A 17778-nucleotide genomic window follows, 5' to 3' on the forward strand; every position below is an offset into this window, starting at 1 on the left:
TATACAGGAGGTCGTGGCTTCGATCCCCACCCTGACGACGCCTGCTGTATAGAGTGTGCGTGTCTCTCATAATCATCACAGTGGCTAGGATATGATAACTACCTCCAGAGGCGTAGCTAGGATATTTTGCGCCCGGGGACGAACTATAAAATTGGCGCCCTCCCCCCCCCCCGTTTAATCACATTTTCCTATTACATTGAATAAGGAATAACAATTTTTATTTTAATGAAACATTGTATTTAAAGAAGCAAATTTATAGAAATTATATTACATGGCTCACTCAGTCACTGTCGTAGACTGGTTGACATAGTCTACAAAAGATAAACAAATTCTTGATTTCACTGTCGCAAACTGGTCAATCACCTAATCGAAATCTGTTTTTCCAATGTTTCTCTTTCAACGCTAAGAAGAGCAAGATCGCTGAGACGATCTTGTCTCATTGAAACACGCAAATACGACAAAATAAGTTTCAATTTGCTGAACGACCGCTCACAGCTTGCAATTGAAACTGCTATTGTTAATACAAATTTGCAGTGAAATTCGCAAATTCGGAAATATGTCGTCTCTATAAAACACAATAAAACCAATAAGGTCGAAAGGAGTTTCTGGTAGAACTTCATTCCGGTTACTGAGCAGCATTTTGCAATCTCCAATTTCTGTTAAAGTTCGTGGCCATTGATGTCGGTGTCATAGAAATTTCCAAAACCTGTGCAATTTCGACGAATTGCATCGACATCTGTGTCGGATAGAAGAGTTTTGACGTCCAGCAGAAATCCAAATTGTGTTCAGGTCTTTTAGTCGTAAAAACCGTGTTGACATCTCCTGTTGAAGTCGATAAAAAACGCTCTTCATAACGCGCACAATTTCTTATTTTGCTGCAAGTCCTGCATCTCTTGCCAGTTCTCCTGGCATCTTCCGACGTCGCCTAATTCTTCTGTCCACATCGATCCCCCAGGCTGTGCATCTTGTTTTGGCGTTTTCTACAGCAATTTGGCTCAAATCATCACGAAGCTTGACAAATTCATGCTCCAAAGATTCAAGATCAGTTGCTGCTTCCTTGAAATTCATAGTAGGATCATGTAAGCGCTTCTGAACACGATACATTTTTCCAAGAATGACATTCCAAAAATGTAATAAAACTATGAAGTTAAAATTTAATACGCATGCCTGTAACTGTTCTGCATCACTACTGGTTTCAGGCGTCATAGTTACGTCCTCCGATAATTTGTCTAGCAGCCCTACTAGTTCATCCAGTCCTTCATAGATAGCTTTAACAGCTTCTGATCGTGCACTCCAGCGTGTTTCAGACTCCCACTTTACTGTGATGGGCACAGCTTTTTTAAACTCTTCCCAACGAATTGTTGAACGAGAGAAAAGCAAATATATACTTTCAACTGTTCCAAAAAATGTGACGACAAGTGGATCCTGTTTAGCTGAGTGTACTCCTGCTAAGTTTAAGCTGTGGTTGTCACAGTTGACAAACAATGCTCTGTGATTTTTGTTGTTTGGGACGTTCTTCCATGTAAGTTCTTAATAGGCGCACGTACCAAAATGTAATTACATGACATGTAGGCTGTGTGTGACGGGATATATAAACTTTTAGATTGAGGTGTAGATTTGTGCAGTAGTTTCAGGCTGCCGCGCCCGCCGCAATAAGTTATAATGTAACGTTGTAAGCCTCATTTTGGCGCCCCTTTACCTTGGCGCCCGGGGACACATGTACCCCCCTGCCTCCCCCCCCCCTAGCTACGCCTCTGACTACCTCGCCTGGTCTACAGGAGGTCGTGGTTTCGATCCCCACGCTGACGACGCGTGCTGTATATTTGGAGTTTGCGGTGTCTCTCCCCGTGGCTGCGTGGATTTTTCTCCAGGTCCTCCCGTTTTTCCCTCCACATTTTGAATCAACATCACGCGTTTAAAGTATATGGCTGCTGCTGTACATTTCCACGCGATGGTAAGTCTCGAGAGAGGCCCCACTCTATAGGGGTATAGATGAGGCTGGTTGTTCTAGTTACAGGTGAAACCTCGTGCTCGAATTGTAAATGTGGGTTTACTTTTCAACATACTGGTGTGCTGATGTCGTAGCGAATTGGTATGTTCTGTTTACGTGACAAACCTTACTAATTGGCTGTCGGGTGGTGGTGGGTTTAACGACACATTTATTTACGTGATCTAACTCTAGAGAAACCTCTTATGGATAATATTGGTCGCGAATGCCCTATTACGTGTTAAACTTATTCTCGTTGGAGAATAAAGTAGAGCGAGATGACAGATCACGTCTGAGATAAGAAGACTCAGCGTAGAGGGGAAGATATAAGGCGATAGAGGAGAAACAGTGGAGAGGAAGAGACAACATCTACTGGCACAGAACTGCGCCCATCAATTCACAGGCCGTGATCAACACGCGCTAAATCGTGACTTCATATGAGGCTTATGGCAGTACCCCGGGGCACCATAGTACCCCGGCTCTCGCATGATGTCCGTGATGCAGTCATTTTTAGTCTATTTGTAATAAAAGACTCGGACGCTTCTCTCTGTCCTGTGTCCTTTATTTGGGTTCGATCTCTTTTCCCTCACGGCACTCCCCTATATACTCTCTGCTCTGCAGCCCCAGGCTGCTGTCGCTCACGTAGCCCAACTCCCTCCTAGCAGACCCGCTGCTGTCTCGTCGTGCAGACCCCTGCTGCCCGACTCCTCCCTTGCAGACCCGCTGCTCTCTGCAGCCTCCTCGCTGCTCCTGCTGCCCGGGGGTCGGTCACCGTTGGCCGACGGTGCCGATCCTCGTGGCTCGGGTGTGTGGCGATCTCGCCACTCTCTCCTCACCCTTCGCCCTGCGTGGCCTCCCACTTTCCCAGTCTCCGATCACTCCCGGTTACCCCCCTTATAGACCCTTACCCTCTCACCCACGTGACGTAACTCCTCCCCCCATGACGTCACTTCCAGGAGGTCGTTTACGCCCGCAATACACCACCCTCCCCCGTAGAGAAAATCCAGCCGACCTCGGCTGAACACAACTCCAATAAGCAATGCGAGCGAACACGACCGAATACGAAAAAGGACACAGAACACACCATAATATACCGAAAGAACAAGAACACAACACAATAATTAACGAAATGTGAGGGATTTCGAGCGGGTGCGGGTCGCCGGGCCGTCCCGGACGGTCGGTGGCCCTCCCGCCGAGCGGGAACGTGGCAGGGTTTTAAGAGCGACAGGCTGAAGTTCGTCTGTCGCTATTGGAGGCCTGGCAACGTCCCGGTCCCCTATTTTCGAAGGCGCAGCATCAGAGGCGTCCCGCAATCGTGTCCGCGGCGGGGTTGGAAGGGCTGCGGGCCTCAAAGGTTCCGCAGCCGTGGTAGGCGCACCCCGAGCTGGGTCTTCTTTCCCCTGCCGCGTCACGGCCGGCTCGTCTGTGCTGGCGAATCCTTTCTTGGAGCGGCCGCTGTCGAGGCCTCCTGCTGGGGCGGACCCGGGACGCGGGCCCAGCAGTCCCTGGCATAATGGCCCTCACGCCTGGAGCGGAAACAGTCGATGTTGTTGCGCCTTGCTGCGGGCGCCCCGTCCCGACGTGGCCGTGTCGGCGGCGCAACCCGCAGCTCCGGCCACGGAGCAGCTGCAGCCGACAGCTCCTGCGGGCTCCTGTCGTCCGGCACATAAACTGCTTTCTTGGGGTCCCAACCCACGGCTCCCCCTTTAACGATGGGCCCACCCGTCCACGCCGTAACTTGCTTCCACCGGCGCAGGTTGAACTGGGCGTCCAGACACTTAGCCGCAGCCCGGGATGTGAGCTTCTCGTGACCGCACACCGGCATGGGAATGCCGAGATCCCGGGACAACTCCAGCATCTTCCCCAGGATGAGAGGTTCCAACAGGTCAGGCTCCATCTCCGGGTATGCGGCCATTGCCAGCTCCAGTACCGCGCCCCTATACGCCACCGGAGACTCCTCGGGTGCGCGTTGTCGTTGTACAAACCGGCGATGAGCGTCATCCGGCGGCTCGTAAGCGTCTGCCATTTCGTCGAACACACCACGCAAAGTTTTCTTCTTCGCGGCTTTTATAGAGCGAAAGAATCTAACGGACTCGTCATCAAGGAGAGTCGGAAGAACTTCTAATTCCTCGGCGTCAGTCCACTTCGCCGAGCGTACCGCTGCCAAAAATCTGCAGGCGAACGCACTCCAATCGCCCTCGATGGAGAATTCCTTGACAGTCGTTAGGTGACGACTGCGACGCCTTGGCGCGTTCCCTCCAGCCGCTGACTCCTCCGGTGGCATGTTCAACATGGCGTCGCAGCGTGGTGTCGACAAGATGGCGGCCTTCCGTCGCGGAGGGCCCAAAATGGCGGCTTCCCGCCTTTCGTCGTGCGCCACGCCCAAGATGGCGTCTTCGTGCTGCGTGGCTGATGGCGTCGACATTGAAGACAAACCGGGCTCCTGCGGACCACCAACATCGCCTTCCGACGCCGTCCTCGGCGTAACGAGCTCACACAACTGTGCAAGTACGTTCTTGAGAGTTTCAAGTTGCTCCGCCATCTGACTCCATCTTAAATCCGCGTCCTTTGGTGCAGACTGGTCCGCCGACGCGGCGACATCTTGGACCCCTGGACCCGCACTCGTCCCAGCACGGATCTCCTCCTCTGCCGGAGTCGGGTCCACCGCAGGAGGAAGGTCATCGTCGTCGGAAGATGAAGCCGATGCCGGAGACGGAATATTCTTTTTTCTCATTTGTTTAGCCATACCGTTACACTTCTGACACCAGTGTAATAAAAGACTCGGACGCTTCTCTCTGTCCTGTGTCCTTTATTTGGGTTCGATCTCTTTTCCCTCACGGCACTCCCCTATATACTCTCTGCTCTGCAGCCCCAGGCTGCTGTCGCTCACGTAGCCCAACTCCCTCCTAGCAGACCTGCTGCTGTCTCGTTGTGCAGACCCCTGCTGCCCGACTCCTCCCTTGCAGACCCGCTGCTCTCTGCAGCCTCCTCGCTGCTCCTGCTGCCCGGGGGTCGGTCACCATTGGCCGACGGTGCCGATCCTCGTGGCTCGGTTGTGTGGCGATCTCGCCACTCTCTCCTCACCCTTCGCCCTGCGTGGCCTCCCACTTTCCCAGTCTCCGATCACTCCCGACTGCTTCCGGTTACCCCCCTTATAGACCCTTACCCTCTCCCCCACGTGACGTAACTCCTCCCCCCATGACGTCACTTCCGGGAGGTCGTTTACGCCCGCATTACATATTGATGGTCGGCGATGCGGCAATCGACTCATCTCAATGAGCTGTACACGATGCACCACTACGGCGCGTACGAGCGTTCAGGGTTTCAGTGTAATCGTCCTTGATGCGGTTCGACATCACGGAGTAGCACTGAGTTCGGATTGATTGGTACCCCAGTCGCGGACTTAAGTACACCTCTGGAAAAAAATTGTGTCCCAGAAAAAAAATATTTAATTGCCTCGGCCATTTTGTATTATTTGGCACCCCGGGGTACCACCATGAGGATCATATAACAGGTCCATGGACTATCACGAGGGCGAAGATGTCTCTTCAACTGTGTCACCTGACGGGGAGAGAGCTGCCCTCGCTGTCTACGCAGCCACGATGAGGCCGCGTCTGCTGCTCCGTCAGAGTTCAGCGCTGTGGCAGCGCCGCCACTGCTGCTAAAGTGTCGAAATGCACTGCACCGCAGGAGGACTCGTGTGGGCGAGAGAAGACGCCTGCTCAGCGGCCCTGGCTAAAGGATACCTACCAGGCGGTGCCTCAAGTCCGTTCGTCGATGCGTAATTACGGCCACTTGAGGGTCTGTGCTGTCAAGTCCTTATTGCATGTAGGTATGTTGAACTTTTTGTCGCACACGTGCTAATTGGAGGTGTGGGGGAAGGATAACGAACTACATTTTCATATGAGAATCGATTTGAAGCTTTCGTGACTGCAGGAATCCATACTCTTTGGTTCTTTCGGTAAAGTTACGTAGGTATAAAATAAAATAAATCACGACGTTTCGGGCGCAACACAAGCGTCCATCATCAGGTGGGAAAGCATGATCTGCTGCTGAGGCAGACTGTTTTAAAAGGTTTGAAGTGGGTGTAGCCCAAGGGTCGTAAAGAAGTGGGCGGGGCTAGTGATGTTAATGTGATGAATTACCATGTAACTGTAAGATCGGAGAGCAGCCTCCTCGACAAGGGCACGAAAGTGGCTATGTTAATGTGAGAGATTAGCATGTTAATGTGAAATCGAAGAGTAGTGCAATCCAAAGGCATGAGAGTGCAATCCAAAGGGTGCCATCCAAAGGGCATGTGAGCATGAGAGTGCAATCCAAAGGCATGAGAGTTCAATCCAAAGGACATGTGAGCATGAGAGTGCAATCCAAAGGACATGTGAGCAGTTCACCAGCATTGGTTCAAGCGATTCTGGCCTCAAAAATGATCAAAAAATATAAAATCACCACTCACCAGCGCAGTAGGCCATCGTGCAACAAAGTCACATTCAAGAAGTTCTTCCTTAATACAAAATCCTAACGAGAAATTTCTCGTAAATTGTGGCAAATCCAAAGGGGTAAGGGTCTAATTAATGCGTCACCGCCGTACTTATTTACGTCGAGCTAACCCTCGCTGCGAGCCGAATGTTCTGTTTGCGGTTCGTGTGGTGTGTTCTACGAGCACGCGCTCTCTCGTTTATTTTTCCCAAGCCGCCCGCCGCGAGCACGACACGACGAACCAGTTTGGTGCAGAATCGACAAACCCATACCTGTTAACTTTATATCAGTGCCCTGCCTTATTACAGACCACTTTAGACCTCATTGGTCACCCCGTGCCAATATAAATCTCAACGTTCATCCTACAAAGTCCCATCACAAGGGAGAGGCACAAACAAAGAGACACAAAAATTGCCCGTATTCAAACGGCTGTATGCTGTATAGACCTGAATACTCAATTTCCCTGTAAAAGAATACGGAGTATAGGGGCCGTCCATGAATGACGTCACGCGATTTTTGACGATTTTTGACCCCCCCCCCTTCGTCACACGGCGTCACAAAAAGTCAGACCCCCCCTCAAATATGACGTCACAAAGCTCTGCTCCCCCCCAAATAAAACATGCTTCAAATCGCTTTAAACTATTGTCATTGTAGTGCGTATTTAATGTGGCGCTGCACTCTGATGTTGTAGGAGAAAACATTTATTAAAAAGTCGATTTAATTAAGTAGAACGTGTTGTCTATATTTATTTAAAGTTGCGCATTTTGACGTGACGTCATATTTCTCAAACCCCCCCCCCCCCTCGTCACACATCGTCACAAATGTCTGACCCCTCCCCCCATGTGCGTGACATAATTTATGGACGGCCCCATACCGCATGGGTTAACAGGTATGTTAATGACCGGTCGTCCATAAACACACGATCCACGGGGAAGCTGTACTAACCAATAGAATCACTCGATCCATGGATTGCCAATGAAGCGATTCAGTGATTAACTCGATACTCTAACGTTGCTCTCGGAATGGATAGACACCTGGGCAGATACACGCCCCCTACAGGCAACCCCACGCCCACTTCAATTTAGTGGCTGATGCACGCAGGAATGCTCCTCCAGGACAAAGAGCGTTATAACGAAACAGCGTTGTAAGAGGCAGCATTGTAATAGGCAGCGCTGGAAGATCTGTGCTTGTAATCGTCTTAAGTGTCCAACTTGGCGCTAATAGATGTCTTCTACGCGAAGGTGTGGTATAACTATTAAAACTATGACGTTTGTCCATTTTTGTTTGCTCTATTACCCTGAATACAAAAGCGTATAATGCGCAAAAGTTGTAAATAATGGGTTCATAGATGCAATTTCATGCCCGAATCACGGGCACTAAGGATACATTTTAATTGCTGAATGGGCACATCATTACATGCCCGATGTTAGCTAATTCCTATTTTCAGATTTTTTTTTTGACATGCAGAATAAAATAAAATAAAAAGATTACGCTTCAGTGGGAATTAACAACTCAGACTCCGAACCCATGAGCTTACTAAAGACACACTGTACAGCCTCCAAAAAGGGCACCTTCTCTCCCAATAATTGGGGAGTCTCGTGCACTTTGTGGCTCCATCTCCGTGTTCCAGAATCATTTTCGTGGGCACTTTGTGTATGTGTTGTGTATAGTTGTTGCACGTTGTGACCACGTGCCTCTGACATCGAGTGAGCAGCTCTTAATTGGAAAGTTGCGATTTAAAATCCTCGTTGGGGGTTGACTCAGCCCATCATCATTTTGGGTCGATAAAACGTGCACCAATTTATGGGGTAGTCAAAAGTTGTTGTCCTATGGTTAAACTCGCCTCTGCCATAAAAAATTAGGGATGTTGTCACTGACATAAATATGTAAACACGGGATATGCACCAATGCCTCAATGCTGATTTGAGCAAGAAATATCTCGAAACAAATAAACCACAAAGTGGTATGTATTTTATCGACCCCAGAGGGACGAGGGGCCGAGTGAACCCATAACCGGGAATTTTAACCGCTGAGCCACCTTAACCGCTATCGCTGCATCGCGTGGGAACGGCCCAATACTCACCCCGGTTGTATGGAATGGAACGATCTCAAGAGAAATGCCGGGAGGCCATAATATCGGTGGCAACACCCAAGCCCTGCTCAGCTGTGGAGCTGGTAAATTTCCACTTGGGGGGCGGGGGTGTCCCAGTCCCACCCTGAAATCTCAAAACAAAGCACCTTGACCTGGTTATTCATAACTCGGCAACAACAACAAAAAACGAAGCCATTAAAGTCACGAGGCTTTTGCCCGAATGGCTGCGAGCCGCAGCAGCGTGGGGGGAGTAAAGCGCACGTGGGAGATAACTTTTTTCGATCACATTTCGTTTTGTACGCAGCTCCACTGCGCTGCCTCGGGTCCCTGCTGGGCGGGAGTAAGGTGCCATACATTTAGTACGTACGCATGGAGGGGGGAGGGGGTGTAAAAAAAGCGGACAGAGAGGGGGGATGGGGTAAAGTTTTGACACATTTTTGCGTACGTGCTAAATGGATGGCCCCCTCAAGTCACAATGCCCGATTGGCAAACCCCATTGCCAAAAAAAAACCTCTCCATTGGCCGCGTGGTCGCCTTTAGATGTGCGAGCCAGTGCCGCTGCTTTCCAGTCCTGCTCTGCTTGTATCCGCTGGGATTTTCTCCCTTGCACACGACTGGTCGTCCAGTGTCTGAGTGTGTTTAACTTCATTGGAACCTCATTTTCCAGTAGAAAAATATGATAATTGTTTTTTTACCATTTTATCTGGCAACAAAACTGACACCTTTTTTTTTTTACAAGGAGTCATGTTTGCATAGACCACAATACCTGCAGTCATAATGCAAACAAAAAACATAGCTCTGATAATGTATGCACTGTCCTTGAAGTTGATTGGTCCACACCCGAGACAGCTTTCTTTAGATCCTAGTCTCACATGGTGTTGGACCAGATGACGCCAAAAGGCGCAGGTATTGTGGTCTATGCAAACATGACTCCTTGTAAAAAATAAAGTGTCAGTTTTGTTGCCAGATAAAAGGGTAAAAAAACAATTATCGTGTTTAACTTCGTTCACACCGTTGCGTAGCCAACCGCGTTAGTCGGAGGTGCCGGGGAAGGACAACAAACTAAACACAACAAGCAGTTCTCAAGAAATGGGTTTTCAATCTAGATTTCAGAGTGCATAGCTCCGGAGGCTTCCTAATACCCATCCAGTTGCTTCCTAACATTGGCTTTTCTAATGAATAGAGTCGTTATTGGCACTGGACTCTGAAGTGTGCGATAACTAATGTTCAGACGTATGCACAACCCTTCTCTTGACAATTGCCCGGTAAATGAATGGCATCGATCGTCATTCTTCATATTGCCCTTTGCTTTCAGCAGCTCTCCCTCCGTTCCTGTTCTGGGTCATCATTTCGCACCTCCGATTAGCACGGTTGGCTATATATGGTGCGAAAGAAGCTCAACAGACATCTCCATGCCCTGCCCACCACAGTACACGTCGTGGTCTCACCACTGCCAACCACCTCTTTCACTGTCCCATCCTCTGGTTCTCCACCAAGGCTTCGTGCTTTCACTTCTGCGGTGCACAACATCTGGGTGTAATGTACAGTCGCGAGTATGTAATGACGGAAACATTACCCCAAGCCAATATGCAGCCAAACGGCTATTTGAAAATAAACAAAGGTCTCCGATTGGTAGAAAGAGGCCTCCACGGTGATTGGTCACGAGGCAGACTTTTAAAGGGATTGGAGGAATGATGTTTGAACGAGATCGATCAGAAAACGGAGAGGATCCATTAGAGGGGAAGGACAGGGATTGGTTAAGGGAGAAACAAGGACAAGAAGGTTCCAGAAAGGGGGCCTGAGGAATATTAAAGCGGAGAGCACAAGGAATGGGGACGCTTGAAGGAAGTTAGAAGCTGGAATACAAGCACAAAGCCTAGGGCCCTTTATTGTGACTCTGTCCAAATAAAAAAATTTCTCTTACTACGTCGTCGTCAGAGTCGTTACAAGTAGACTGCGCGAATTAAAAGTCGGTTTGTGAGTTCTAAATCGAGACTTTCTGTTACCTCGCCACCATCATTGCAGGACTTGAAATCAGTGGGGTGAGGTGGAGGCCAAACTCGGCGGAGGGAAGAGGGCGAGCGGGTTTGTGCGGTTGGAAAGAAATCTCGAGGTTGGCGACGGGGGCCGACTGATGTCCAGAGGGAGACGATTCTGTAGCGATGATGCAAATTAGGAAGGAAAGCATAACACGTAAGCAAATATCTTATCATTCGAAATAACAAAAGATGCGCTCTGGCTGACTTGAGTTTTCATGTGTCCTGTACACATCCAGATGATCGATTATGATCACTGTTACATTGTTTTTATAGCATTATGTTAGTTATTTCTAGAAAGGTTTAGTTTAGCCTGATTTTTTATGTAGTATAGAGTTATACTTAAAATTTTTATCTATATTGTATTATGATTGTTATTGTGATCTCACATCAAAATGGGATTTTCTTTTGCACATTTTTGTACGCACCATAAACAAATTGTGCTTTTTCTGGAAGATTTTATTGTTTTTGTAGGGGAAGTTTCAATTTGCACACAGTAAATTTGAAATGTATCTTGTAATTTTATTGTTTGTTGCGGATGCACCCGAATCAAGAGCCGAATGGCTCACAGCGTTATTCCAAATAAATGAAAAAAACTGAAATGAAACTGCAGCAGGCCCTGTACACGTGCGTGAACTTGCTATGAATGTGAACTTTGGGATTCTTACGAATTGCCTCACTCGCTCAAGCGTTTGGTGCGTCTCATCTTGGCACGGGTGGAGCGTTCGTGTGTCGCAGATAACGGACGGCAAAGCCTTTGTGCAGACAAATTTGTCGTGCGGAGCGAAAGAAGTTCAACGCACTGAATTTCCCACCATCCTCCACGTCGATGACACCTTGGAACCGAACAGCTGTTGAGGTCGTTCCTCGACGTGCCCGTTCGAACAATTCTGTTCTCGCGTAGGGTGTCAGCAGCAGCAGCAACAATGTGTTCAAGGAGCTTACAGATGGCCCTCCTACGTCGAGAGGTACTCTCGCCACGATGAGAGGAGGGCTTCAGCAGAGCGAGTTGCAAATGACAGCGGCAACATTTTGTGAACGGGGGAGAGTGGGGAATGGCTCTCGGCGCGGATTAAACAAACAACGAAATATGCACCGCACGCAAACCACTTGCAGCGAATGCCCGAGTGTCCACACTGAAGCATTAATAAAACAAACACGGGCCCGCGTGACTCAGTCCCATCTGTGGCGATTCCTACATAAAAAAAATATTTTAAAAACGTGTATTAAAAAAAGTATCCATATTATCCATAATAGAGGTTATTTTGGGGGTTAGATCGCGTAAATATACATGTCGTTAAACCCACCACCACCCGACACAGCAAATTATTAAGGTTGTGTCACATATCAACACGTGCCAATTCGTTTCGAGGAGAGCCACACACCGGTTGTGTGTTGGAGGGTAAACCCACAACATTTACAATTCGAGTATGACGTTTCGCCAGTAATTATAAATAGCATCATAATCAGTGCTTGTGAAGAGTTTCGCCTGCATTAAGTCCGTTGGGCCCGGTCCAAATTTTGTCTGCTATTCTATCCTTGCGCATGGCATTATGGCAGCGTGTTCTGGAGCTAAATGCCACCAAATAAATGTTGACGTCTGCTGTTGGCCACGGCGAGAGAGATTCAGCGGAGAGAGAGAGTTCATGTCGTTTTGCTGTTCCTCCTACTGTTGAAGGAAGGAGCGTAGGGACTACGGTGGTTGACCGGCGCAGTCCATTGTTTAGGTTGCATGATCACAGTCTCACTATCGTGGCTCGCCTGTAAAGTATATCTATGGGTCTCTATGAGTCTATGTGGGTTTACTATATGGCCAATAGTTTGGGTTGCACGGCCACAATCGTCCTCTGGCTTTTCTTTCGTGTGTGTCTGGGTCTCTACGTATCTATGCGTATCGGTGTATCTCCGTGTATCTCTGCTTGCGTATAGCATATTGTGTTCAGAGAAGCCATATGCCACTGTCGAGTTCTGCCAGCCATGCCGAGAGGGCTTCAGGAGGGAGAGTTCGTGTCGTTTTGCAAAGCATTTTAACAAACCAGAACTCGATTTTAAACAGCGCCATTCAGAACAAGGCCTCAGCGCGTTGGAGAAAATAACCCAACCCTTTAACTAATAAAAAAAATAAACAATCAATTCCTCCCCCCTACACAGGCGGCTAATGAAACAAAAACAAACCAGAAATAAGCAGCCGACTCTGTGGTGGCATCTGCGATGGCAACCCGCGAGTTGCTCAAAGCGAATTACGCAATGACATTCTTTCATAAGCGTGTTATATCACACGATCTACTCTCATTCGCCACGGAACGCAACACCGGCGTCGCTAAACACCGCTCCGTCGGACGAACGCCGACTGGAGAGGTGGTCGCCTCCCCTGCTGCACCTGAACGAGGTTACTCCACGAGAGTGGACGGTTGGATTCCAGCCACGGGCCGTCCGACCCCGAGCCGCGGCCATCGCCCGTAAATTTTACGTCAACGATTCTGGAATGTCACCAACCCGCAACACACGGCTCACGACCACACTGCCGTGGCTCACTGGCCCCTGGCGTTTGGTACGTAACTTTTGCGGCGTCGGGCCTCTCAACTGAGACGTTGGACCTTCGTTGACTGGTACCTGGCTAAAGCAGGTTGACGTTAACGCCCACTGACAGCGACGCTGCCGTGGATCGTTGTAAGAGGTTTAAGGTGCAGCCCTGTAAACGTCTTGCTCACGCCACTGGAGGCAGCTTTAGAGAGCCCTTCTAAATTGATATTTGGCCTAATATTCCATGCCGGCCAGACGTATTAGAATAGGTGAGAGTACCCACACTTTACTCCACCGGACACGGCCTGCCGATCGACTGATCATCTATAACTGCTCGGTGGATAGAAGCCACGGAATTAAAAAAAACAACAACAACAACAACCTGACGTATTGTTTAAATGTGCCACACAGGGAGATCGAACCGGCGTCAGCGTCGGGATCGAACCCACGACCTCCTGTATACCAGGCGAGGTAGTTAACATCTCCTAGCCATCGTGGTGTCCCTTAAACCACGGCAGAATGCTGTGGTTCAAATGTAGCGCAGTAAACTTAATATTGCCCATTATTAAAATTTGAAAGTCATTTTATTTATGTGCTGTCCGTTTTCCTGGGTGAAAAGTGCTGGCGGTGTTACCTCCTTGCGCAGTCCTGTCCCAGCCTGGCTCAAAGACTCAACAAACACAATTAATCACCATAGATTATGTCTCGGTATGTTTTCGTGGGGTTAAGCTACGTGTAATACCTTAAGATCTGCACTGTAATCGCCACTAAAGAGTACTCAATGTTCTAGAACTAATGAGTAATACCGTACACAGCTGTGTGGTCTTAACTCTGCCTCTGAACTTGACCCTTGACCTGCTGTCACTGCTGCATAATACAATATTAAATCGGTACAGTTTAATTATATAGTAATACAATGTAACTTGATTTAAAACGTTACGTTTCTATGGGCAAGTGCGTATATTTCATGCTCCTGCGATATTAATGTACTTCTCTAACGTATTAACAGTATTCAATATCGAATTTAAAACTGCTATGGGTTTTTTAAAGAGAAAGCATGTACATTCGTAACAATTGTGGCTCTAACTCAGCCTCGATACTCCAAAATAGTGTTTTTCCCCAAAACAATTAGTCCTTCGAAAACGCCCATAATGGGAACCAAACGAAAACCGTTTATACCAACCCACGATTAGCATTAAAACGGTTAATAATTGACAGTCCTCCAACCAGCTTGGGTGGCTGATATATAACGCTGTTGAGTCACAGGGCCCCCTGCTCCGATGTTTGCGAATGCCAAGTGCTGGGAGTTTATGCCTTGCGCCACAGACGCAGGCAAGCACTGGCCGGAGTTGCCGGAATAAAGGCAGCAGCAGCATGAGCACCGGCCATAATTTTTGAACCGGTCCACGAAAAAACATAAAATCGCCAGGAACCTTTAATTTATTTTTGCCAGCGATGGCCACTCTGCTTTGGATTTTGATTCTGCACTCCGTCTCCCACGTCGTCGAGGCGCGGGCGGGCGACGGGAAGAGGGTGTGGGACACCTTCCTCAACATGTCCTATCCAGACGAGCGGCTTCTGCTGCCCGACGAGGGCTTCCCTCCCGGTTTCATCTGGGCGACTGGGACGTCGGCCTACCAGGTGGAAGGCGCGTGGAGGACCCACGGCAAGGGCCCGTCCGTGTGGGACACCTTCACCCACGCCCGGCACGGCCCGTCGGGCGACGTGACCAGCGACAGCTACCACCACCTGGACGGCGACCTGGAGGCGCTGAGGTTCCTCGGCGTCTCCCACTACCGCTTCTCCGTCGCCTGGACCCGCATCTTCCCGGGCGGCGTGGCGGGGCGGCCCCGCGAGCAAGGCGTGCGGTTCTATGACGGGCTCATCCGGCGTCTCCTGGCGGCCGGTGTCCAACCCGTGGTGACGCTCTTCCACTGGGACCTCCCGCAGGCGCTGCAGGACGCGGGCGGCTGGCAGAACGAAAGCGTCGTCGACGCCTTCGCCGACTACGCCGCCTTCTGCTTCGAGGCGTTCGGAGACCGCGTCAAGCTGTGGATCACGGTGAACAACCCCTACGCGGTGGCGATGCACGGCTACGGCAGCGGGCTGCACGCGCCCGGCGTCTCGGGCTCACACCGAGCCCCCTACCTCGTCGCCCACAACCTCATTAAGGTAACGTGAAGTCCGGTCCTGTCGTGGGAAGAGGGCGTCGGGGGGGTTTGGCTGTGACAACGTCGGGGTGGGGTGCACAGCGTAGACGCCAGGCAGCGCTGGTGCCGAGCCGGGTGGTTGCGGTGGCTACGTTGCTGCTGCTGCCTGTAGTCCAGCGTTGTGGAGGCGGCAGCGAGGGTTGGTGGATCATCGCACGGATGGGTTTTGAAACTCCCTTGCCGTGGGCGTCGAGGGAGGTGCCATACCCTGGGCCCGCCAGGAGAAGGCGGTCGAGGAAGTTTGGACTAATCGCCATCTGTTTCCATCTGTACGGGGATAGGGCGTGGGGTTTTCTCCCAGTGCTCCGGGGCTACGCTGTGGGCAACAGAGGGCACTGCAGCAAAACGATTGTCGTACTGTACTATGCTGCAACGTCGATGCTCCCCGCGTTCACCAACCCACGCTGCGTGGTGAAGTTCTGGTCAAATAATTTCCACAAGCCACATGGCATGGGGAGGCCCTAATCCATCAGCGGATTGACAAAGCACAGTGCATTAGTTATTCGTAACGGCCAAAGTAGTTACATTTATACGACAGTATGATCTAAAGTGTAGATATCTCATTGGAATTCCCATTCGTCGACTTTTTCAGGGTCCACTCCATGCCACTGTCATCGTAATCACCCAGTGCTGGAACGTTGAGCACTCATGAGTGTTGGTCCAACAGCAGTTTGCCGTGTTAAGAGAGGACCCCACTATGTGTATAGGGCGGCAATGGGAAATAGCTGCTGACCAGCAACCACGATTATGTTACTTCTCACGGTCTGCGAGCGACGAAGAGAGGGCTCCAGGACAGAGTTTGTGTACTTTTGATTTTCCTCCATTGAAGGAGCGCAGACAGTGGTATACTATATGGTCCATAGTTTGGCTTGCATGGCCATAATTACACTACTGTGGCTTGGTTTTTTTCATAGTATCTCTTTGAGTCTCTATGTATCTCTGAGTGTCTATGGGGCCGTCCATAAATTACCGTCACGCACCTGGGGGGGGGGGGGGGGGTCAGACATTTGTGACGATGTGTGACGAGGGGGGGGGGGGTTGAGAAATGTGACGTCACATCAAAATATAGACAACACGTTCTACTTAACTAAATATACTTTTTCATAAATGTTTTCTCCTACAACATCAGAGTGCAGCGCCACATTAAATACGCACTACAATGAGTTTAAAGCGATTTGAAGAATGTTTTTTTTTAGGGGGGCAGAGCTTTGTGACGTCATATTTGAGGGGGGGGGTCTGACTTTTTGTGACGCCGTGTGACGAAGGGGGGGGGGGGTCAAAAATCTTCCAAAATCGCGTGACGTCATTCATGGACGGCTCCGATGTGTTTCTAGCTGTGTGACTCAATGTATCTCTATATAGAGTCTCTATGTATCTTTGAGTCTCAATGTGTCTCTAGCTCTGTGTGTCTCAATATATTGCTAAGTAGAGTGTCTATGTGTGTCCCTCTCTCTTTGTGTTTCAATGCATCTCTATATAGAGTCACTATGTACAGTGAGGGAAAAAAGTATTTGATCCCCTGCTGATTTTGTACGTTTGCCCACTGACAAAGAAATGATCAGTCTATAATTTTAATGGTAGGTTTATTTGAACAGTGAGAGACAGAATAACAACAACAAAATCCAGAAAACGCATGTCAAAAATGTTATAAATTGATTTGCATTTTAATGAGGGAAATAAGTATTTGACCCCCTCTCAATCAGGAAGATTTCTGGCTCCCAGGTGTCTTTTATACAGGTAACGAGCTGAGATTAGGAGCACACTCTTAAAGGGAGTGCTCCTAATCTCAGCTTGTTACCTGTGTAGTACCGTCGAATACAGGTCGACACCCGGGGTTGAGGCACACTGAGGTTTATTACAACAAACGTTGTGACATACACACTTGAGGGGGTATTGGCCCCCTCACCCGTCTATCTGAGGACACACCTCCTAGCTAACCCTAGCCTGCCTCAGAGTCCTCCTCTCGTGGACTAGGGGAGGCTATCTTGGCTCGACACTGGTCAGTCGGGCCCGGTACTCAGAGTCCAGACCAACACTGGCTCTGGCTCTGGCACCACGCCACTGGCTCGAGCCTGCGCGGTCCTGACAAGGACGGCGTACCAGGGGGAGACCAGGGCTCTATCTCGGACGTCTTCCGTCTTCTCTTCTTAGCTAACCCAACTCTCCCTAGCCCCCCGATACATTCCCCTTTTATACATCCCCCTCCCTGAGGGGTGGGGCCCCGGGGGATCGTAACGTCCGAAGCGCGGACGTCGTAGAGAGCACCTGCCCGTGCACTGACGTAGCCCCGCCCACTGTGCTAGTTTCCCGTAGGATCCCATACATATCAGCTCGACACATATTTCCTCCGTAAGACCCCTACATCACCCCCCCCTGTACAGCTCGCAGCCGTCCCGGCTGCAACATCGACAATAAAAGTTTATTCAGCCCTCGATACCCCAGCGTGTGCCTCAT

The 17778-nt window shown here is 49.7% G+C and overlaps 1 protein-coding gene across 1 annotated transcript in view; it reads left to right on the plus strand.

The window, feature by feature from the left end:
- The first annotated feature begins 14546 nt into the window (after positions 1–14546).
- The window catches only part of LOC144950989 (beta-klotho-like), a 34566-nt gene continuing 31334 nt past the window's right edge, over positions 14547–17778 (plus strand). Inside the window, exon 1 of the mRNA XM_078881185.1 lies at positions 14547–15286. Coding sequence (XP_078737311.1) covers positions 14570–15286 — 717 coding nt within the window. The 5' untranslated portion in view covers positions 14547–14569. The remainder of the gene's footprint in view (positions 15287–17778) is intronic.

This window comes from Lampetra fluviatilis, chromosome 60 (assembly GCF_964198595.1).
Source record: "Lampetra fluviatilis chromosome 60, kcLamFluv1.1, whole genome shotgun sequence".
Classification (NCBI taxonomy): Eukaryota; Metazoa; Chordata; class Hyperoartia; order Petromyzontiformes; family Petromyzontidae; genus Lampetra; species Lampetra fluviatilis.